Raw genomic sequence first — 25,724 nt, 5'->3', positions numbered from 1 at the left:
AAGCTCTGTTGGCCATACTTCTTGTGCACTCCTGTGACCCAAAACCAGACGACAGTGGGCTAAAGCACTGAGTTGTTCTAGTCTCTGCATGTATCTTGACAATAATGTCCATCCAGATGCTTGATTGGCTCCCACCCCCTTTCTTGCCCGGCATTCCAGTGAGCACTGTAGGGGTAGTGCACAGGGCCGTGACTGACAGTCAGCGCTCTATGCTCAGAAAAGACATGAGAACTGTCACATAATCACTCAGTTCTCAGGCTTAGAGCTGACGAGGACAGCTGCAGCATCACACTAATGCTGCAGCCATAGAGGTAAGCATGTATGTTTTTTCCCTGCATTCCGCTCTTAATTTCTCAATTGAACATGCCACTGCCAGTATTGTTTTTGGTAGTGTTTTCATCTATACATTATTTCTGCTTTAAAGCGGAGTTCCGCCACCCCACGGAAAAAATAAAAGTCAGCAGCTACAAATACTGTAGCTGCTGGCTTTTAATATTAGGACACTTACCTGTCCAGGGATCCGGCGATGTTGGCACCCCAGCCAATTTTCAGATCGGCTCTCGGGTGCTGATGCTGCCATTCGTGGTAAGAGAAACCGTCAGTGAAGCCTTTCGGCTCCACAGCTGGTTCCCTACTGTGCATGCGCAAAGCATGCTGTGCTTTCTAACTGGCCGGGCGGTGGATAAAGGAGGAGGGAGGCAAAACTTCCTAGGGACCTCACCGTGGCAGAGTCTCGCAGGGGTGGGGAAGGATACCTGTCAAAAACAGATACCCATCCCCCCCTCCCCCAGAGGCACTATAGGGGGGGGGGGGAGGAAGCAGATAAGTGGAGCTTCCACTTTTGGGTGGAATTAAGCTTTAAGAGGAGATTTCCCCTCACTGCCTTTATGGTCACCAGGATAGGAAGTAAGTAGAATCTCTCCATCATGGTGGCAAGTGATCAGAACCACTGTATATTTATTATTTATAGTTATTCCCCAATATGTCTCCATATAGCAGAATTGTATTCCGTGTGGTCACTGACACAGTGGGGGAGATTTACTACAACCGGTGCATCTGTGCATTGTAGCCAATCAGCTTCTAACTTCAGCTTGTTCAGTTAAGCTTTGACAATAAAACCTGGAAGCTGATTGGCTTCTATGCAGAGTCGCACCAGATTTTACATGCTCCAGTTGGTAAATCTCCTTCATTGTGTGTTGTGCAAGATAGTGGCACACAATGAACGAATAAATTATTATCTTGGAAAAGATTAGGACAGGGTTTTTACTTACTGATTCTACACATCAGTGAGTTGCTTATGAACGGAAAAGTTCATATTTTGCAACTTTTTTTGTATCAGAACTGGCGAAGAAAAGGATTGTTTTTAGGTGATTTCAGTTGATTTCTTAAGCTGGCCACACACCAGTAAAAATTAATTCAAAAGTTTTTTGCATTTGGAATAATTTTTCTTTTGTAATTGTTAGTGGGGTTATTCATTTTCAGACATGCAGCGTATGCCATTTTCCTTTGGGAAATTTAATTCATATTAACATCAAATATTAAAAGCAAACAAAATTAGTACTTTTTAACAACATTTGTTAAGTCTCTGTTGGCATTATCAAATGTACTGATTTTTCATATGATCCTTTGTTCAAAAATCTTCCAGTGTATGGCCAGCTGAAGTAGCAGCATGCTTCTAAACATTTTTCCTTTAAACTGATTTTTATTTACAATTCTGCTTTAAGCTGTACTTTTCAGGATTACAGTTTGGGTGTACAAATACATTTTAAGCCAGAAAAAAAAAGGGCCATTAGAAATGGCTTACAGGAAGAAATGCAGAATGTTTTCCAGTGAACAACTATAACACTTTTACATACAAGATATTACTGATGACATAAGCACGTGCCAGACACACACTGCTTGTTCTTATCTTATCATGAGCTATGTTAAAGGTATCTTTGCAGCATGCTTTGTTATCAGTCCAGTAGTAGGACTGTAGTATGCTACTTTTCATTTTGAGTAAGAGTGTATTAAACAATATCACTCTTTATTGTTCTTAGCATAAGCTTTTATTTTATCTTATTTGAAAATGATTGCTATTTTTATACATTTCTCAAGAAGCTTTATTTTTCTTTTGGATTTGCAGCATAAGTTACAGGTTTTAAAGATAAAAATGTATTGAGTTTTGGATTAAGTAGGGAAGGATTAGAGCCTCTACCAGGTTTTTATTGCTGTCTATGTTTCCAGTGGGGACATTATTCCTTACTTCCTGTCATAATAGGAGGTGATGAGAATGCTGACCAATGAGGACACAGACAAAAGCAAAAACACATTTAGTGAACTGAGGAATTTTTACAACTGAAAATGTTATTGTCTCCCTTGTCTTTCACTACTGGTGGTATCTACACTCCCTATTTCTTGTGCAAGGGTCAAAGGGACAGGAAAAGAGAGAAAAATCTCCCCAGAGGGTATCACAGACACAAACAAACTTGAAAGAATTTCACTTCAATGGGCTGCCCTACTGCAATGCCCAATAGCACATGGCAAATTGCACATTGATGCACCAAAAAAGGTATGGGTCCCTAATCTTTCCTGCTCTGTCTAAAGCGAAAAAAAAAAAAAATGTTTGTCGTTACTGCAATTTTAGTTTTGATTGAAGTCCATTGAAGGACACAGAAAGTGTAGAAATTAAACAGTTGGGTTTAGTTGCCTTCAGACGGTTAGGACACTGGCAAACAAAAAAAAGTTAGGCCATCCCCATCATATCTCTCCCCCCAGCCAGTACCTTAGTTTTGTGAACAGGCAGCATATAAGGTCACTAACACAGATGGTCAGGAACTGTGTTCCTCCATGGACTTCAAGACAACGATTTTACAGTACAAAAATCTTATTTTCTTTATTGTCTATTGAGGGTCACAGCAACTTAAAAATCCTTAAACAGTCAGGACATCCAAAATCAGTCAAACTGAGGGGTGCACAAAAGCCTCCAAGAGATTCAGCGAAATAGAGATCCTACTGCAGATGTATTTGAAGGATTCAATGCCTAAAATAAGGCTAGATGAACAAGGGTCAACCAATTTTGAAGCTGCCACAACCAAGGAGAGGGCACCTAGGATCAACCTAGTGATCCGGACCACGACAGACAAACACAACTAAGGAGAAGAAAGGAGGCAGAGCGACCCAGGGAAAAACAGTGTCCGTGAGTACCAGGAAGCTTGCCAGGGGTCTGCCCAGGAAGGGGACCACTCCAGTAGGGTGTCAGTGGACAGGATGTCAGCGCACACAGTCAGTGAGAAAGGGGGTGCCAAGTTAGACCCTAATAGGTTTCCTAGCTTGAAGCCAAACTGGCTACTGTTTGTATGTATGAACAAGGAGTGTATGCAATCAAAGGCATTGATGGAATAGCATTTAACCTCTACATAAGGTTACTGGTTGTAAGGACCCTGATCTGAACCTGCTGCTTCTGCTGTGTCTGGCAGTGTCTCTTCTCACTGAGCCACTTGAGATGCTGGACAGCTCCCTGTCTTGTCTCTTAGGACAATCTTGCATTGTCCATTGTTTCTGGTGAACCTTGAACCCTTTGTTCCTCCTATGAATTTCCTGATTTAAGCCATGTCTCTGCACTTCTTGTTTACCAGATTATTGTGCTCTCTTTAGGTAATATTTGTCGTCACTTCTGTTGCCGTCCATATCTTCGCTAACGCTAGTCACTGACCTTTGGATTGCTCCTAGACTAAGCTTCTGCTTAATCCCACTCTGCATCCACTTGTTGCTGACATTTGGCTTGTTCCTCAGGTACAGTTCTGCTTAAATCCAACCTGCAACCACTTTTTACCAACCTTTGGCTTGTTTAGTGGCTATGCTTTTGCATGATCCCTACCTGCTATATTTGCTACTGGACTCTGGCTTTCAAAGCTCCTGGTGGGGCAATCCTGAGAACCGTAACCTGGTACTAACATGCAGCAAAACCCAACTCCACCATCAGGAGCCCTGGTGAATATCGGTTTGTGCTTAGACCCTGTGTTTTTGGTGAGCCAGCGTCATCCGCCAGGGTGACTTGGTTGGTTGGTGGAAGCCTGCTATAACTACTGGTCTGCGAGTCTGACCCCTGACCATGACACTAGTCAGATGTTCTAGCCCTTTCTCATGCTTTTCAAATCTGCAAAAAAAAAACTTTTGGATTGAGTTCCCCTTTAATTGATAATAGTTGTCTTGTTTTTTTGCATAACTCAATCAGATACATGCTTATTATGTTTGCAAGAGTTAATTCAAATCTAAAAACCCATGAGTGTTAATATTTAACAAACATTTTGTTTAGGCACTTTGAGATGCAGCGTCATAAGACCTTCGTATTTAAGTCTGTACATATGAATATTCTCTTTTTGTAAATACATTGTGCAATCACTTCAAAGGAATGTCACTTACATAGACTTTGAAAACACGTTGTAGCATTCAGATACATGAAAGCAGCATTTCTCCAGTCTCAGCCTATTGTACACCATATGGTTAGAGACGAGCAGATGGGCTGAGCTACATAGCAGAAAAAAAGAATTTCCACATTGTGCTGATGACCCAATTGACCAACATGAACAGGAGTTCCCTGGTGACACGACTTCACACATCTTAAACGTAACTAATGTCTGTATTCTCTGCCCAAGGGGCATTCGTATCAGAATAAGAAAATTAGTATAATCCTTACGTTTGCAAGATTAATTGGGATAAACTAAGGTGGTAATGAGATATATTTTTAAAACACACAGTTTATTAACAGATTCACTCTGATATTATACAGTACAATACCACTATGACATTGGACACATCAATCAAACCTCATACATATTACATTAACTACATTTTTAACTAGCAATATAAGCATATAAAATATATAAAATTTGCACATGTCAGTATCAGATTGCTCAATCTATCTAAAAACAATAAATCATCTTGTGATATATGGAATGTATAAAGTGATACAGTATAGTGCCCATTCCCTGCTAGAAATTGTTTAATTAAAGTGTCAGTCCATTTAAAGGTTCTATTTTAGTTATAGGTGGAGCCTGATGGGCTGAGACAGCCCCTGGCTTCTTACATGTCTAGGATACTCCAACAGTGAGATCTTCCTACTATAATGATAATGCACCCCAATTCTTAATGACCCACACATACAGCCGTTTCTCATTCTAACCAAGTTCAGGTAGGTATTTTGTAGTCCAAATAAGGGTCACAACACTGTTTCTCAATAGATAGAGTACACACTGCCATTCCACAGCAGGAATGGTGTTATTGGCAGGACCCCCAGGCAAAAAATAGGAAAAAGCCTGAAAATGAGTGTAGGCATCATATCTTAGGACTGGTAAGCTGCAATATGTTACATTTTGGTTCTTGAGTTAAGAGAACCATTCTTGAGCTCTTGAGTTTTGATACATTTAAACCCCTCCCTCCAATAATAGCAAATTATTTATCTATGATGTATCTTGCCTGTGGAAAGTTTGAATACTGTTAGTAATACTTGTGTTACACTGTACATTTACATGCTTGTACACATTCATATTGTATAACTTTTATGGATAAAAATAATAAATAATAAATAATAATTTAAACAAAAATGTAATACACTGCTCAACAAAAATTAAAGGAACACTTTGAAAACATATCAGATCTCAATGGGGAAAAATCTCTTATCTATATTGATATGGACTGGGTAATGTGTTAGGAATTAAAGGATGCCACATCGTTTGATGGAAATGAAAATAATCAACCTACAGAGGGCTGAATTTAAAGACACTCCGAAAATCAAAGTGAAAAATTGATGCAGCAGGCTAGTCCATTTTGCTGAAACTTCATTGCAGCAACTCAAAATGGTACTCAGTAGTTTATATGGCCCCCTCCCTTGCTTGTATGCATGCCTGACAACATTGATGCATGCTCCTAATGAGACAATGGATGATGTCCTGGTGTATTTCCTCCCAGATCTGGACCAGGGCATCACTGAGGTCCTGAACAGACTGAGGCGCAACCTGGCGGTGTCTGATGGACCGAAACATAATGTCCCAGAGGTGTTCTTTTGAATTAAGGTCAAGCGAGCGTGGGGGCCATTCAATGGTATCAATTCCTTCATCCTCCAGGAACTGGCTGCATACTCACACCAGATGAGGCCAGGCATTGTCGTGCACCAGCAGGAACCCAGGACCCACTGCACCAGCTTAGGGTCTGACAATGCGTCCAAGGATTTTCTCCAGATATCTAATGGTAGTCAGGGTGCCATGGTCTTGTATAGATATGTGCATCCCTCCATAGATATGCCTCTCCAGACCTTTATTGACCCACCACCAAACCGATCATGCTGAACAATGTTTTAGGCAGCACAACGTTCTCCACGGCCTCACCAGACCCTTTCATGTCTGTCACATGCGCTCAGGGTGAACCTGCTATCATCTGTGAAAAGAACAGGGTGCCACTGGCAGACTTGCCAATTCTGCTGTTGAATAGCAAATGCCAATTGAGGTCCATGGTGCCTGGCAGTAAGCACAGGGCCCACTAGAGGACGTCGGAACCTCAGACCCGCCTCATGAAGTCTGTTTCTGATTGTTTGGTCAGAGACATTCACACCAGTGGCCTGCTGGAGGTAATTTTGTAGGCCTCTGGCAGTGCTCATCCTGTTCCTCCTTGCACAAAAGAGCAGATACCGGTCCAGCTGATGGGTTAAGGACCTTCTAAGGCCTTGTCCAGCTCCCTTACAGTAACTGCCTGTCTCCTGGAATCTCCTCCATGCTCTTGAGTCTGTGCTGGGAGACATAGCAAACCTTCTTGCAATGGCACATATTGATGTGCCATCCTGGAGGAGTTGGACTGCCTGTGCAACCTCTATATGGTCCAGGTATCACCTCATGTTACCAGTAGTGACACTGATCCTAGCCAAATGCAAAACTTGTGAAAAACATTCAGAAAAGAAAAGTAGGGAAAAAAGTCAGTGGCCTCCAGCTGAAAAACCATTCATGTTTCAGGGGTTGTCTCATTGTTGCCCATCTAGTGCACCTGTTGTTAATTTCATTAACACCAAAGCAGCTGAAACTGATTAACACCCTCTGCTACTTAACTGACTGGATCAATATCCCCAGAGTTTACTTGACTTGATGCTATACTGTGATTCAAATGTGTTCCTTTTTGAGCGGTGTATATTGCAGCCTACCAGTCCTTAGATCGGTGATTGCAGAGGTTATTTTGTTCTGGATTTAATTTCTATATTTTTTCCTAAGGATCCCGCCAGTAATACATTTCCTGTTTTGGGTCACAACTGTACTGTATCTATAAAGAAGTATTGTCTCACTAGGCTTCTTTCCTGATTTAGAAAACAAAATATAAAATGGCAGGGCAGTTTTCCTACTATCTAGAGATGATCAGTTTGCTTTGACAGGAAGCTTTGATTGTGCAAAAAAATCTCAAAGTTTTGTCTGTAACTACATTTTAATTAATAAATGGATCACTTTTTACTACACTACAGAAGCCTTTGCGATGCTCTTTTTTGCTTTATCAGATGTTCCTGGAGCCCCCAACGTTGCTCCTTTCTAGAGAGAAGTGGGAGAAACACTTTTCTATATCTTAGTGCTAATGGATTTCTGTATAAACATTTAACTACCTCTGCTATTTATTTGTATGATCCTAAGATTATTTAAAATTTTATATTTCTGTGTGACTTGAATGCTAGGATTCCTCTTTCCCGTTTCTTGTTTCTTTTCTGCTTGATCAACAATTATTTTGTATACATTCTTCTGAAATGCTGATGGCTGTACAAATTGCTGCTTGGAAGATGCTGAGAATGCATGGATGTAAAATATTAATAAATGTTAACTGATCTTTCTGTAACTCTTTACTGAGTATCTCACCAAAAATTTAATTTTTGTTGCATGGGATGTCTAAAATCTGACTTTTATCCTAGTGCAGACTTCTGGGAAAATTGGGGAGCCAATCACACAAGCAGGATATGATGTTTCTGGGGGGGGGGGGGGGGGCGTTCTGTGTACAGAACACTTCCAGGTAGCCATAATGTATTGCATTTTAAGAAAATTACAGAGCTGCAGATTAAAAATGAAAAGAAATTTTTAATAATATTAAATTACATTATGACTTGTGTCGCAGCTATATATATATATACAGTGGGTACGGAAAGTATTCAGACCCCCTTAAATTTTTCACTCTTTGTTATATTGCAGCCATTTGCTAAAATCATTTAAGTTCATTCTTCTTCCTCATGAATGTACACATAGCACCCCATACTGACAGAAAAACACAGAATTGTTGACATTGTTGCAGATTTATTAAAAAAGAAAAACTGAAATATCACATGGTCCTAAGTATTCAGACCCTTTGCTCAGTATTTAGTAGAAGCCCCCTTTTGATCTAATACAGCCAGGAGTCTTTTTGGGAAAGATGCAACAAGTCTTTCACACCTGGATTTGGGGATCCTTTGCCATTCCTCCTTGCAGATCCTCTCCAGTTCTGTCAGGTTGGATGGTAAACGTTGGTGGACAGCCATTTTTAGGTCTCTCCAGAGATGCTCAATTGGGTTTAAGTCAGGGCTCTGGCTGGGCCATTCAAGAACAGTCACGGAGTTGTTGTGAAGCCACTCCTTCATTATTTTAGCTGTGTGCTTAGGGTCATTGTCTTGTTGGAAGGTAAACCTTTGGCCCAGTCTGAGGTCCAGAGCACTCTGGAGAAGGTTTTTGTCCAGGATATCCCTGTACTTGGCCGCATTCATCTTTCCCTCGATTGCAACCAGTCGTCCTGTCCCTGCAGCTGAAAAACACCCCCACAGCATGATGCTGCCACCACCATGCTTCACTGTTGGGACTGTATTGGACAGGTGATGAGCAGTGCCTGGTTTTCTCCACACATACTGCTTAGAATTAAGGCCAAAAAGTTCTATTTTGGTCTCATCAGACCAGAGAATCTTTTTTCTCACCATCTTGGAGTCCTTCAGGTGTTTTTTAGCAAACTCCATGCGGGCTTTCATGTGTCTTACACTGAGGAGAGGCTTCCGTCGGGCCACTCTGCCATAAAGCCCCGACTGGTGGAGGGCTGCAGTGATGGTTGACTTTCTACAACTTTCTCCCATCTCCTGACTGCATCTCTGGAGCTCAGCCACAGTGATCTTTGGGTTCTTCTTTACCTCTCTCACCAAGACTCTTCTCCCCCGATAGCTCAGTTTGGCCGGACGGCCAGCTCTAGGAAGGGTTCTGGTCGTCCCAAACGTCTTCCATTTGAGGATTATGGAGGCCACTGTGCTCTTAGGAACCTTAAGTGCAGCAGAAATCTTTTTGTAACCTTGGCCAGATCTGTGCCTTGCCACAATTCTGTCTCTGAGCTCTTCAGGCAGTTCCTTTGACCTCATGATTCTCATTTGCTCTGACATGCATTGTGATCTGGAAGGTCTTATATAGACAGGTGTGTGGCTTTCCTAATCAAGTCCAATCAGTATAATCAAACACAGCTGGACTCAAATGAAGGTGTAGAACCATCTCAAGGATGATCAGAAGAAATGGAAAGCACCTGAGTTAAATATATGAGTGTCACAGCAAAGGGTCTGAATACTTTGGACCATGTGATATTTCAGTTTTTCTTTTTTAATAAATCTGCAACAATGTCAACAATTCTGTGTTTTTCTGTCAGTATGGGGTGCTATGTGTACATTCATGAGGAAGAAGAATGAACTTAAATGATTTTAGCAAATGGCTGCAATATAACAAAGAGTGAAAAATTTAAGGGGGTCTGAATACTTTCCGTACCCACTGTATATTTTATATAAAAAGGTAGTATTTACCCTTTAATGATATATATATATATATATATAAAAAAAATTCATAAAATGTATACTGCATATATATATATATATATATATATGGAATTCACCCTTTAATTATATTATTTATTCATATGTACACACATATATATATATATATATATAAAATGTATACTGCATTTATCATTTTGAACTTGGAGGAGACATATTGGTACAATGTAAGATAATATGTCTCCTGGAATTCTTATGTAGTTTAATGAAGTTATTCTTTTGTGTGTTGTGGGCAATTGGAAATGAAATCCACATAATAGCCTAGTTTGATTAATCTTGCATTAAGGGACAGCTTTTCTTAGTGGAAAAGGAACACTCAGCGCTGGAGAGCCATCCAAGTCTTTTAATTACACTTTTTAGTAATGAAGCAGTTTGCACCCTGTTTAATTCTTTTGTCACCAATGAGTTAAAATTCATGAGCGTCTATGGCTTTGAATACTTACTCTAGTGCTGCTATTTTCTGCGCCAAGCTAGCCATCACAGCAAAGAGTCGTAGGTCTGTTAGGCCATCTGTTACATAATAGTCCACAATCTCCAGAATCTGGAAGAGTAGAGATGGATAGTGCTGAGATGATGAAGGATTGAGCATCAGCAGATTGCTGCTGAGCGTGGAAGGGGAGATAATAAGCTCTGTCGCAAACACAAGCTGCATTAGCATAGTAAACAAAACAACCTTTAAAATGAAATCATCAGAGTACTAGCAATTATGGAAATAAATTGTGCGTGTGTGGCAACGGTTCTGATATAGATGGATTTACATTCTATCTATCTATCTATCTATCTATCTATCTATCTATCTATCTATCTATCTATCTATCTATCTATCTATAATTTATATATACAGTATCTGTCTGTCCATTAGTCTTCTCACCTTTCTGTCTCTATATATATTAATCTATCTGAAACAAGATGCATAAAAATAAAACAAGCATGATTAAATCACGAGAATTAGCAATTATAAAAAAAATGTGAAGCAAACCAAAGATGCAATTTTGGTAGATTTACAATAAAATAATTTTATACATCTCTCCATCTATCTATCTATCTATCTATCTATCTATCTATCTATCTATCTATCTATCTATCTATCTATCTATCTATCTATCTATCTATCTATCTATCTATCTATCTATCTATCTATCTATCTATCTATCTATCTTTATAATTTATAAGTACATGCTATATTCACAACATTCTATTCTCTAATTCTCAAGAAAACTGCATATCATTTTAGCTTCTTTTTCATGTAGTTCAGTACTCTTCTTTACATACAAATTCTTTATTGAAAGGTTTTCCTTTCAAGATTTTAATCATAGCATTGCAGATTTTTGAGCTAATACCATTATAAATTGTCTGAAGTTTAATCTTCATTTTCATACCTATTTGTATGTCATTGGTATCCTTTTGTGTAAGGCAAGCCATACATTATACAATTTTATTTTCTTCAACCACAGGTCAGTGTTGATGGGGTAATCCCTCTTGTTGCACTAATGTATTCTGCTGGCTGGAGATTTCCCAGCCATCAGAATACAATGATCTAAATTCAGCCAGTTAAGCAGGAAATGGCCAAATTTCAATCCATCTATGGGCAGACTGGTTGTAGTGAAGTCAATTGATGGTCGAGCCACTTCAGTTCAACTAGCCTGCCCATAGATGGATTGAAATTTGGCCATTTCCTGTTTAACTGGCTGAATTTTGATATATCTATGGCTTCAGAGACAAAATCTGCACATCGCAGATCTGGCAGACAGATTGATGTGGGGGGCTGGGGATGACCCAGCGGTCATGGTGCATGTGGGCACTAATGACAAGGTTAAAGGTAGGTGGAGGATCCTTAAGAACGATTTCAGGGACTTAGGTAATAGATTGAGGAAAAGGACCTCCAAGGTGGTTTTCTCTGAAATACTGCCTGTACCTCGAGCCACACAGGAGAGGCAGAAGGAGATTAGGGAAGTTAACAAGTGGCTGAGGAATTGGTGTAGGAAGGAGGGGTTTGGGTTCCTGGAGAACTGGGCTGACTTCTCAGTCGGCTACCGGCTCTTTAGTAAGGATGGGCTGCACCTTAATGGGGGCGGTACAGCTCTTTTGGGGAGAAAGATGGCCACCAAGTTGGAGGAGCTTTTAATCTAGGAGACGGGGGGGAGGGCTCAGAAGTAGAATCAGTCAGGAGGGAGCAGAGGACTGAAGGCAGCTGTAGTGTCAGCAGCGACAGTAGGTCGACAACGTCAATTGGCAGGTCTGTGCGGGAAAACCGCAGACCAAACAGAAATAAACATAACCGCCAATCACGTTTAACTTCCGTAAAACTAAGAGGGGTATATGCCAATGCCAGGAGCCTAGCTAATAAAATGGAAGAATTGGAAATGTTAGTACATGAGGAGGACATAGACCTTGTGGGAATAACAGAAACTTGGTTCGACCCCTCACATGACTGGCTGGCCAATATCCAAGGGTATTCGGTGTAACGGAAGGACAGGGTAGGAAAAAGAGGGGGAGGGGTATGTCTCTATGTCAAGAACAATATAAAGGTGCTAGAAAGGAGTGACATTACGGATGGGATGAGCATGGATTTAGAATCCGTGTGGGTAGAACTCCTTAGGGAAGGAGAAAAGGGGAAAGTAATTGTGGGGGTTTGCTATAGGCCACCTAACCAAGGGGAGGAGGTAGAGCAGGAATTTTTAGCACTAATGGGTAAAGTGGCAAAACTGGGATCAGTCATCGTATTGGGGGACTTCAATTATCCCGACATTGACTGGGAAGAGGGGACTGCACACTCACATAAGGCCCGTCTATTCACGGAAACCTTACAGGACAACTTCCTATCACAATTGCTGGATTCCCCTACCAGAGAAAACGCAATCCTGGATCTATTGATCACTAATGACCCAGACATAATCTCGGAGGTAGGAGTCCAGGACAACCTGGGCTCTAGCGATCACAGGATGATCACATTTAGTATAAATAACAATATAAAAAGGCAAGTGGGGAACATAAGAACCCTAAACTTCAGACGGGCAAACTTTCCAAAATTGTACTCATTGATGGAAAGGGTAAACTGGGACCAAACCCTGGGATCACTGACCACAGAGGAAAAATGGGAATGCTTTAGGAACATATTAAGCAAAGGCATCTTGCAGTGCATTCCTGTGGGGAATAAATTTAGAAGAGACAAAGCCAAACCTGGCTGGCTAAACCGTAGCGTTAAAAAACTTATTAGGGGAAAAAAATTGGCCTTCAAGAAATATAAATCAGAGGGCACAGTATTGGCCTTCCAGCAATACAAGGAGGCAAATAAGAAGTGTAAACACGAAATCAAGATGGCTAAAATCAACTTTGAGAGACAAATAGCGGAGGATAGTAAAAAAAACCCAAAGAAATTCTTTAAATATATCAACAGCAAAAAAACTAGGGCAGAGCATATTGCACACATAATTAACAATGATGGGAGGATGGTTACAGAGGACACTGAAAAAGCAACCGTGCTGAATGCTTTTTTCTCGTCAGACTTTACGCAGGAAAAGGAGGGGTACACTGACCACGACTGTTTGGTTAGTAGTAATACACAGGACTTGCCTCTATGGCTAACAGAGGGTGAAATCAGGGAAAGACTGGATAAACTTAACACAAACAAATCACCAGGCCCGGATGGCGTACATCCGAGAGTGCTCAAGGAACTCAGTATGGTTATATCTAGACCACTGTTCCTGATCTTTGCTGACAGTATTAGGACAGGAGATGTACCAGGGGATTGGAGGAAGGCTAACGTGATTCCAATATTCAAAAAGGGCCAGAGGCATATCCCGGGAAATTATAGGCCTGTCAGCTTGACATCAATAATTTGTAAACTTTTGTAAACTTTTGGAGGGGATGATAAGGGACTATATCGTAGAATATGCTAAAGACAACAACATCATCAGTAGTAACCAGCACGGGTTTACAAATGGGCGTTCTTGTCAAACCAATCTCTTAGCATTCTACGAGGAGGTGAGCTGTGAGCTAGATAGGGGCAGACCAGTGGATGTGGTGTACTTGGATTTCGCTAAGGCGTTTGATACAGTTCCCCACAAGCGCTTAATTTATAAAATAAGGTCTGCAGGTATCGACAGCAGGGTTTGCTCTTGGATACGGAACTGGCTAAAAGGCCGTGTCCAAAGGGTGGTAATAAACAGCGCATACTCAGACTGGTCTGAGGTGGTAAGCGGGGTCCCCCAAGGCTCAGTCTTGGGACCGACCTTGTTCAATTTATTCATAAACAGCATTGAGGACGGGATCAGTAGTTCGTTATCAGTTTTTGCAGATGACACAAAATTGGCCAGGGCAATAACTACACAGCATGAAGCAGATATCCTACAGAATGACCTGGACAAAATTACGGAGTGGGCAACGACATGGCAAATGAGGTTTAACGACGTGAGAAGTGTAAGGTTTTGCACTTGCGGACTAAAAACATAAAAACACAATACACGTTAGGAGGGGAACCCTTGGGGGAATCAAAAATGGAGAAAGATCTGGGAGTCTTGGTTGATGATAGATTAGGCAACAGCATGCAATGTCAAGCGGCAGCTTCCAAAGCCAACAGAATATTAGCATGCATAAAGAAAGGGATGTATTCCAGAGATAAGACTATAATCCTTCCACTTTATAAAACTCTGGTCCGACCGCATCTGGAGTATTCTGTCCAGTTCTGGTCGCCAGTCCTCAGGAGGGATGTGTTGGAGCTGGAGAAAGTCCAGAGAAGGGCAACTAAACTAATTAGGGTATTGGAGGACCTTGATTATGAAGAGCGTCTGCAATCGCTTGATTTATTCTCCCTGGAGAAGAGACGTCTGAGAGGGGACATGATAGCAATTTATAAATATCTTAATGGGGATCTCAGCTTAGAAAAAAAGCTGTTCATTCGAAGGAATTGCATGAGGACTCGAGGACATACAATGCGATTAGAGGAGAAGCATTTTAACCTCAGGCAACGTGGGGGTTTCTTTACTATTAGGGCTACAAGATTGTGGAATTGTCTACCACAAGAGGTGGTTTCTGCAGGTAGTATGGTGACTTTCAAAAGACTCTTAGACTTGCATCTCAAGGATCAGGAGATTAAAGGCTATCTTAGATGATTACAGTCACAAACACCTACACAGGTTGAACTGGATGTACTATTGTCTTTATTCAACCTCACCTACTATGTAACTATGTAACTATTACTTACAGCATTCATTGCTTGACTGATTGCCCATGGAGGCGGGTTTGAAATGGCCTTCATCAGAACACTGTCTCAGAAAAGCATTTGAATCTTGGTGATTCTTTTAGGATGACTTCCTAAATGATTCTGAATTGTTAGTACTAAAAATTAGTAATGGGCTGCTACTTAAGGTTCTTTCCTAAAGGAGATGATTGTTGTTCCTAGAATAATTTTTGAGAACAAGTCCTAACAAGCAGGCCTAGCTATTATTGACCCTGAATGTAGCATGCACTGTTGGCCATAATAATACAATTATTTCTTCTTATTTGCTATGGGTACTGGTATTGTTTTGAAGAGTATGCCGTGGCAAAATTAAAAAATACATATTCAGTGTACCTCTGCAATAAATGCACATTTACCCATATTTTGTCTCTTTAAATAGGCTGCAAGTCCAGTAAAATCACTGTTGATCCTGCATGCTTTAATTGAGTGCAGCCCCTTCTGAATTGTAATCCCAAACAGCGTTGTCACTACCTGCCTGAATTTTCCTCTGCTGGGAGGGGGTGGGGGGGGGGGTGTTATGAAGTCTAGCAGTGGACAGCTCAGTCAGGGCTAACAACACTGCTTGGGATTTCAGTACGCAGATGCAGAGTTATCGGCCCAGAAGAGGCTCACCATATTTCTGTTAGATCTCAAGGTTCTATACTTGCAGCATTTTAGTAGACAAAACATGGGGAAATGTGTTGTGGGGTTTTTTTTTCTTTTGCCTAGACATATCCTTTAACAAGCAATTCCAGCCAAAATAGTTTCTTAGATGTAGATAGAGTGAAGAAGTTTTCATATTTCTGTACAGGCACAGTTGGGCTTCTTTAACTTCCTTTCCCAACTACCATTGTTTTTGAACTAGGTTGTGAGGGTCATCTGTGTAACAGAGGTTTGAAGGCCTAATTCACATGGATGCTGGCACATGTACTGCATCTGCACTGAGCTGCCTGCAGGCAGCCTGAGAAAGTCAAAGAAGATGCATCGGCTGCATGGACACAGGTGTGGAGGAGCAGGTCCGCAGCCCTGAACGCACATTGCTTTCAGGACTGCACACATGCTCCTGCGTGCTTGTCAGATGTTTACATGTGGCTGTGGCTGTGTCTGTGCAGCTGCTGCATCTGTATTTACTTCCTGAAGTTGCCTGCATGCAGTTCAGGGCAGATGCAGGCGCAAAAACAAAGACCTCCTTCATGCAGTATTGGTGCCAGTGCCTGTGTGAATGAGGCCTAACTCTTCCCCGTGCTGCGCAAAAAATAATAAATAAAATGAGTTTAACTTTTAAAAATTCTTTCTCTGACTTATTAAGTAATTGAGTACAAAGTGCAATGTTGATATGCTTGGTGCAGTAATCTATAGTAGAGAATCAGGTTTCAATTTACAGATGTAAAATAGAAATTCTGATTGCTTTAGGTTTCGTAACTTTGTTTGTTGCTTTTTACCTCGCCTCTTTCTATGGCACACACTAAACTACACGGTATAATGTACATATCCTAAATACGTTTATCAATTTAATCTATGAGTACCTAAAGAACACCTATTTAACTCCTATTTTTATGGAAATATGAAAGTTGCCTTTGCTGACATTCTACTGAAAATTCTTATTGCCTTTGACTTCACTGACCTGGAACAAATATGCAGGAAAATTAGAAATCTAGATCTCTAAAGCGTAACTCCACTTTTGTTGAGAAAAAAAACATTCCCCTCTGGGTGATCTCTGTACATTACAAGAATTTTAAAAAACTTTGTTGCAGATTCCTACCTTTTGTTATTATGAAGACATCATTGTTGTTCCTCTGTGCTGAGCGGGTCAAATGGGAGTGGTTTCATAATTATCTGTCAGCTGTGGCAGCTGCAGGGCTCCAATGAGGAAATCTGCTGGGCCTGCATCCCTTTAGATGTGTTCCTATTTGGAGTATCTCACCAAAAATTACATTTTGTTGCAGGGGATGCCAGAAATCTGACTTGTATCTTAGGGCTCTTTCACACGGGCGTTCCGTATGTCCGTTTTTCATCCCACCCGTTTGCGGATGAAAAACGGACATAATGTATCTCTATGTAAATACGGATGTCAGTGGATGACCATCCGCTGACATCCGTTTTTCGTCCTTTCAGTTCAGTTCAGTTTTTTGGAACGGAAGAGAAACCTATTTTTTCTTCTGTTCAAAAAACGGAACGGACGCAAAAACGGATGTCAGTAGTGTCATCCGCTGACATCCGTATTTACATAGAGATACATTATGTCCGTTTTTCATCCGCAAACGGATGGGATGAAAAACGGACAGACGGACCGGATGACACAAGTGTCATCCGTGTCCGTTTAAAAAAAAAAAAAAAAAAAGGAACTGATCGGGCATAAAAAACTGAACGCCCGTGTGAAAGAGCCCTTAGGCAGACTTCTGGGAAAATTGGTGAGCCAATCACACAAGCAGGAAATTATGTTTCTGGGGTGTGGTCAGTATACATTCTGTGTACAGAACACCTCCAAATAGCCATATTGCATTGCATTTCCAGAAAACTACAACAGCTGCAGATTGAAAAGGAAAGGTCATTTTTAATAACATTCAAAAACAATATGATGTGTCGCAATTGTATACACTATATTGTTTTTTCTTTATTTGATGATTTTTTTTCCCCACGAAAATGGAATTACCCTTTAAATTTTTTTGAGGTCAATGATTCACATGTATTAAAGCCAGAGGAAAAGTATGACATGCTGGCATTTGACAGTTGCAGCGATTGCTCAACAATTGCCGCCTATGTATTTCTCTTACTACAAGTTTCTTTTAACAGCAGGAAAAAATAACCAAGAAATCAACATTTCTAATCAGTTTTATTGCTCACTTTGATTGCCACTTCTGCTTTACACTTCCAGCAAAGTTACCTCTCCTTTTCTTGCTAGATAGTTAAATTAAAGTTTCATAGTTTCAGAATAATAAACCAGTTTGCATCCACAAGATAATGCAATGAAGCACATTTACATGACCCTATGTAGTTGAACTCCACAGAAAAAGCTAACTACGCAGTTGAAATGCATATATGGGACTGTTTGACCTTGTTAACCTCCCTGGTGGTATGATGGTTTCCGATTTTAAGTGCTGAAAGCGGTACCATTATTTTGCATGTAATTCTTAAGGACGAGCAGCCCAAACCAACTATTTACATATGATTTTTTTTTTACTGTGCGTTCTTCTTTATAACATCTCGGGTATGATAACGTTTGAAACACAAAATCATAAATTATAATATAATAAATAACTATAAATAAGTTAAAGTATATATATATATATATACAGTATATATATATATATATATATATATATATATATATATATATATATATATATATAGATAGATAGATAGATAGATAGATAGATAGATAGATAGATAGATAGATATAGATAGATATATATATATGTGTATATTTATATATCTATATCTATCTCTCTCTCTCTTTATATATATATATATATATATATATATATACGTATATATATATATATATACGTATACATATATTTTATATATATATATATATATATATATATATATATATATATATGTATGTATGTGTGTGTATACATATATATATATATATATATATACATGTATATATATATATATATATATATATATATATATATATATATATATATATATACATATATATATATATATATATATATATATATATATATATATATATATAAAAGTACAGTAAAAACTGCAGGTAAGGGCACTGGGGGGCAAACTAATGTCAATTTATTTTATTTTGTAATGTAATCCAATAGGATTACAATATATCAGTGTGTTTGTGTGATTTACTTTCAAATTTGCCGCCGCTTCCACCCCCCTGTGGCGATATTCCCATCCGGGGGGGGGGTATTTGTGGTCGTTGGGCTTGGAGCAAATGTCTGCCTGTACATACCAGGGTCTATAGGTCACCTTCCTCTGTTTGGACTTGAAGGCCTCTGGGTCTTCTCCCATCTGGCCCTTCTATTATTTCGTTATTGGGTGTCCGTGATTCTACCAGGACCTATGTCATATGATGAACTAAATTCCATGTTATTCTTGGCATATGTATTAGGCAGTCTGCTCCAACTACAACGTACCTACCCCCTCGTTATTCTTTGTAGCCTACCAGGCTCAGTCCATTATAAAGTTTTATCACCTGAATCTCCTTTCAGATGTTTGCTTACACCACATGCTCCAGAGGAAGCTTACTATGTTAAGCGAAACATGTAGGGCAACTGGGATTTAACTCAACATCTGTCTATGTATATTGTACAGATGACCTCCAGAGACGGTTACCATCCCTCTCTATGGCAACCTTATGAATTCAGGTTACTTTGTAATATATGTGATTGTTGTTACAATTATAAATTATCTAGTAGGCTGTGCGATTTCATTGCACACCGTTTTGAGGTTTTGCCACCTGATTTTATTGTATGTAAATTGTATGTCTGTTATTTTGTATATTTCTTTTCTGTCTTTGACATTAATGTTTCCTGTGATTTCCCAATAAAAATATACATTTTTAATACTGGTGCCAATAAAGTCCAAATTTCTTTCTTTCCAATCTTCCACCCCCCTGTGAGCATCACATCGCAGGAGACGGAAGCCGGGGCTCACAGCATCGAGCAGAAGATCCGGCCACCATATGCTGCAGGGACACATCGTGGGATCCCGGGGACAAGGTAAGTAACCTCTTCCAGGATCCAGCGATGCTCCCTGGCAGTACCACGAGTGTGGCTCTGGGTTACAGCTAATGACACTAAAATTCCACCCCGAGCCACACACGGGAATACCGCTAAGGAGGTTAAAGGATTTCTAAATCTGTACAACTAGTCCTGAAATTTTCTCTACTGCATTTTTTTGCCCATAGCTTAGGATTGGGCAGTGACTGAGCAACAGAAGACTGATGTGGTCATCCCTTGGTCACTTTGCTCTCTCCTGTCAGCACTCAGCACATTTGATTATCCCCTCGTTCTGACCCTATTTTTTCTCTTGTGAGTGCCACTGGACAGGGGATTAATAAAAGGCCGATACTGAATCAAACTTAAAAACACATTTATTCTATATATTTGCCCCCCACCCCCTGTTCAGCTCACCTGGAATAATACCTTCCTCCCTGATCCAGCCATTTTTCTTTCCCAGCCAGCACTGTATCATAGTGCGCATACACACTGTCCCTGTTACAGAATTTCCCTCATTTCCTTTCTGATTAAACTGTTGTCACCAGGGAAAATATTTTGATCAGATCTGTTAAATCTACTTTTAAAAAAACTGGCTTGTGCATCCTTGCTTACATCTGCTGGCGATGTCCCCAACTAATGTCAGGGAGGCAGTCTATTTATCAGGTTGTAGAGATTGTTCACTGCTAACCCTAAGGCCTCTTTTACATGGACGGGGAGGTAAAGACAGGCAGCTGAGCCACCTATGTGCAGGCCCCAAACTCCTGACAGAGTCAGCCACATCCCCCCTCTGGGACATGCCAGAATAGGGGCAGACTGAGGGCAACGCAGAGGCCACGCAGAATCTAGAGCTCTCTCGGTTCTCCATTGTGCCCACACTCATGCACATATGGTGTGCCAGAAACATGTAGTGCCTTGTACACCCACTCACCTGGTCACCTGTAACAATGATACTCTTTTAGCTGGGGACAGCCCCCCGCCCCCACCAAATTCTAGCATTAAAGCCTTACAAGGCTGTACACATGTAGTGGGTCATGTTTTTATGCTTTGCAGCCATGGCTTTTTTAACTTGGGCTGCAGAGTTTGACAGGAGGCACCATCTGTCAAACGTACCTATTGAGATCAATTGGGCCACACTGCAACTGCGAGCTAAATGTTTGGATTGCAGTTGCGGCCAGTCCCACCATGTAAACGCATCAGGAGGCAGCAGGGCCATCTTACAGAATGGGCATGCTGGGAAGCTGCCCGGGGGCCCCACTCGTCCGGGGGGCCCCACCTGCACAGCAACCCAGCCCAGCCATGCATTAGTCCCGATTCCCGTGTGCATCCCTCCACTGAAGCAGCTGGCAAGCGCATGGTGGTCCTGCGCTGCTGTCAGGCCACTTGGGCCGTGGAGGGGGAGCCCACAACTGCAGGAATGCCTGTCCACCTCCACGGGAACAGGCACACACAGGACAGTCGAGTCTGACTCTCGTCCATGTGAGTGTGTTCACCGGACCCAGCCGCCAAACTTGGAAGTTGTCATTAGTCTGGCACTGCTCTACCAACAAATATCACCTTAACGATAATTTGCATTTTTATTCTCGTGATTGTGTAGGCGGGCCCCAGTGCACTGCATTGCCTTTTAATGCTCTTAAGATGGCACTGGGAGGCAGCAGCAGTGCAATACCTGCTAGCTGCTGCTATACTGTACAACTGTAAGCATTACCCATAGGTGTGCACAGCCTATTGCATTAGGGTAGGCACCCAAAAAGCTCAAACACATGTGCATGCGTGTGCATGTGTATATATACTGATGGTGTAAATAGAGCAATGGATGGTGTCAGTGGGGCAGAGACTAATGTCAGTAAGGCAGTGGCTGGTGTAATTTTCATTTGTTATAATTTTTTACAATTCTTTTAGAAGCCCTGTTAGGGAACATTGATGAAATACCAGCGGTCTCAAAAGAGGGAATCTGTGCCAAACCTGGCACATCCTGTGCATACACCTATGGCAATACTACAGGTATTTAAGAGTGCTACAGTCCCGCATAGACATAGATTATATTTCAGCCTATTCCTGCTAAATTAGACAAAATTAAAGCTTGTGGGTGATCCTGCATGCACCACTTATCTCTGCAAAAGTCCATTCAAATAACAGCTGACTTGGGTAGAAAATCAACCAAACAGTGACGTCCTATTAGATGCAATCACTGTTCAGGCAGCTGTGAGTGCCACAGATTATCCTTTATCTGTGGATGAACAAGTTGTGTCATCTGTATGATGGCCATAAAGTGTTACTAAATCCACAACAGTAAAATCAACCTGTATATGCAGCAAAGCATGCTTGTTCTACACTCTGTGGAACCTAAAGGGATAATCCTACACATTGTGTAAAAAGGCTGTTTGATCCTGGTACAGGCAAGTATGTTCCTTGGTTCCTTGTTTCCCACTTTGAGATTGTCACAATTACGCAGATTAGGCATAACATAGAGGTCACACAGAATAGAAGAGAACCATATGATAAGAAACAGCAGTCCTGCACAGATGCAGTGTGAGAAGTCTGATGAACCCAATTGGAGTGAGAATATGTAGAATGTACATCATAGGTAAACAGTCTCCCAAGAAGCGAAGGAATGCCAGTTGGGGTATATTTCCATAAAAGTCAGGTCTGCTAAACAATTACCGAATAGCAAAGGAGTACATTTATGAACAGTTTTAGTCCCTGCACTCACAGCTTCATTCTTCAAAAGAAGAGCTGAAACTCTAAAAACACAATGGTTACCGGATACCTGTGATGTCACAGGCCCATGTGCAAAAGGGGACTTAGGGCACTAACCAGTATATGCAGGGTAAGACGTTCACTGCTTAAGTTTGCACTGTAGGTCCATAACGTTTGGCACCATAAGCAAAATCCCACTTCAAGGATCACTACACAAAACTCTTACATGTTTCTTGGTCATAACCTGTGATGTTGTATAAATGACCTTTTTTTCTGAATTACTGCCTCACCTGCAATAACGAGGTAACATCTTTGCCAAATAAACTGTCTGCAGTTGGAGCAGCTTGTTTACGTATCCATGAACCTCTGTAGATTTAAACCCAGGAGCCTGCATTCACTATATGTCTCCCACAGTACACAGAACATGGAAATGCAATTATTTTAGTAAATATAAACTGATAAATACCTTTTCTCACCAGCAGTCATGCGACTTCTATCAGTTCCTGGTGAAGCTTGTAGGAGGAGTTTCATACTGCAATGAGCTGTCCTATGAGGACCCAGGATCCCTGACCCTCTGTCTGGACAGTGCTGATTGGCCCTGTGCTGATCACATGCACCCTCAAAAGAAAAAAAAAATCTCTAGCAATACACACCAAACTGAGCATGTGCAGCCTAACTCCAAAGGCTCTGTCTTATCCAGACATGTTCTGGAGTCAGTGGAAGAAGAGGAGAATCTGTGCATACAGGATCAAGCAGCCTTTTTACACAATGCAGAGGATTAACCCCTTACGTTCCACAGTGAGTATAACAAGCATGCTTTACTGCATCTACAGACAGATTTTTACTGTTGTGGGTTTAGTAACACTTTAGGTTGGTTGATATACTAAAAGAGTAGAAAACGTGCATTTTGGAAAGTGGATTTTTTATTTAACTTTGCAAATGAGGTGCTGACGTGCTGACTTAAAGGGAAATTACAGCCAACGTTGGATTGGCTGTACATCTCCTTTGGATCACAGGGGTGCGGTTCGTTTGCACTCCTGTGACTCATTTTCAGCACACAGCATACTGAAGTCTGCTATCTGCTGATGCCACAGAGCTTGTAAAGGCTCAGGCAAGATCGTGACCACAGAGTCGGGATCTGCCCACATGCCTGGACCGCCATCCAGCTCAGCCTCTCAGCGAGCCACTGAGAGCCTGAGCCGGCCACTCCCGCCTCCTCCACAGCCCAAGCTCCAGTGAGCTCTCTGCTTAGAGAGCTGTGAGAACCGAGTGATGGTCACATGGTTCTCAGTGCAGAGGCGCCGGGGGACAGATGCAGCAATCAGATTGAAGTATATATGTGCAATAACCCTGATTCCCATACTTCTCTTTTAAGTCATCCAATTATGTGCAAGCTAAAATCCTGTTTTTCTTTAATATTTCTTGCACACTTTTGGGTATTGTTTGCAAAGTGAAATTTAGCTTAGATTCACCTCATTTACTATGCTGAGTGAAAACTCGCTTTGCAAAGTAAACATGCTCTTCTCTTTTAGTAAATCCATCCCACTGCGTCTGCATGCTAGTTTACTGCATTTCTACTATTTCCAGCTCACCATTTTGGAATTGTGTCTAAGCTACACCAAATGATTAAACACGTTTGGATAAATGACTGTTGTGACTGTTAAAATAGATTCTTGGCTATTATGAGATGGTACTATCTGTGTTAATATGTTTTATATATATTGATTATCATCTTCTAAATTTACATTATCTTATAAACTAAAATTATTCAAAGATGACATTACCTAACTGTATCTGTATATTTAACACGTCTAAAAAAAAATATTAAATATATTTTACTGATGAGGACTAGAACTATGTTGTGAATAATCAGTTATATAGAAGATTGTCATGTAATAAGTGACTGCAGCGCTACAAAGATGTCATGTGTAGTGGTGAGTGAATGTTCTCAGGTTCGATTCAGGGAAGGGGTTAGCTGAACCCAGCAAGGTGAGCTAGGCACTGCCATGGGGGACATATAACAATGCAAAAGAAAAAGTACAAAATACTAAACAACATGGAGAGGGGCCACCTTTTAACAACACTTCAAGGGCAACCTGGAATAAAAGCACAAATCCTTTAAATGACATGCTTGGGAGATGTCTTTATTCTGTTTGTGGTGTTACAGAACAGTGCAATTCTCACTGACAGCATCAGTAATGTTTTTTTGGCATCACAAATTTTATATGATTCATTTTTTTCAGTGTTTACATTATAGCTACAACAGCAACCACAACGCTGACATTAATCACTGCTAATGAGCCAATAAAGAGAGAGAGGGGGTGGCCCAAACCACGGCTCTGTGTGTGAAAGGACACACAGAGCAGCAGCTCGGGAGCGAGCCTGTTCGGGTGCCACCAAAGTAAGCTGCTTGCCCTTGGGGCACACGGTAGGAGAGAGTAGCCAGGATCACCCAGGGGAACCCAAGAAGAAGAGGATCAGAGCTGCTTTGCGCAAAATCACTGCACAGAGCTGGTAAGTATAACATGTTTGGTATTTAAAAATATCACTTTAAGTGGAGGTTCACTACTTTGTATAACCCTATGCTGTTCTTCTTTTGATGTGTAGTAGGTTAAGCCTCTGAAACCTTGAGAGACTTTCCTCCCTATTGCCAAAGGCTACAGATACTAAAGCAGATGTTTCTGGAGAATCCTATAGAAGATGGGAAAGTGGATAAAGAAGAAAGGGGAGGAAGGTTAGGCCTTTTGCTGCCGATATGTATCAATAAGGTGCTGCTCCCACCAAGTTTTGCGGTGCATATTCATATGTCTTCTCATGCATGTAGTATCCAAATGGCTGGTAGATTTACCACAGCTGAATAGGCTGAAGGCAGAGGCTGTAGTCCACAAAGGTGCTTTTGGCAATAGATGCGTTAAAAAGTCTCAGAATGTTCTGTGGGTTCTGTGGCCCAGACCTGGGGATAGCAGTGCCATCTGGTGGAATGATTCCCTGCAAACTGACCCTGCACTTGGCTGAACCCTTCACTCACTACTACTCTGCCTTTCCCTCACTTTCCTCCTATTTAATCTTTGACACCAATGTACAATCTTCCACCTCATCATCCCTGGCCCCCTCATCACTGGATCCCACTTGGCAGTAGGCTGCAGCTGCAAGAATAACTACTGCTTGCTGTTCCGTTTTTGATGTTACCTTTCTCTACAGTCCTGGCTCTATTCCTCACCTTCAACATCTGCAATTAAGAATTTTTGCGCATGACCAAGATGCTCCTGCGGCAGCAAGTGAACTA

General features: G+C 41.0%; 1 protein-coding gene across 4 annotated transcripts in view; it reads right to left on the bottom strand.

The window, feature by feature from the left end:
• Positions 1-25,724, bottom strand: part of LOC309552023 (uncharacterized protein) — a 472,505-nt gene that overhangs the window by 73,885 nt on the left and 372,896 nt on the right. For all 4 annotated transcript variants that reach the window (XM_082252767.1, XM_082252768.1, XM_082252770.1 and 1 more), the window contains one exon: positions 10,270-10,367. In XM_082252767.1, the coding sequence (XP_082108893.1) occupies positions 10,270-10,367 (98 nt within the window). The remainder of the gene's footprint in view (positions 1-10,269; positions 10,368-25,724) is intronic.

This window comes from Pelophylax lessonae (genome assembly GCF_965119305.1).
Source record: "Pelophylax lessonae genome assembly, chromosome: 4".
Lineage (NCBI taxonomy): Eukaryota > Metazoa > Chordata > Amphibia > Anura > Ranidae > Pelophylax > Pelophylax lessonae.
The sequence above is the reverse complement of the archived record's forward strand: the minus strand, read 5'-3'. Positions and strand labels throughout refer to the sequence as shown.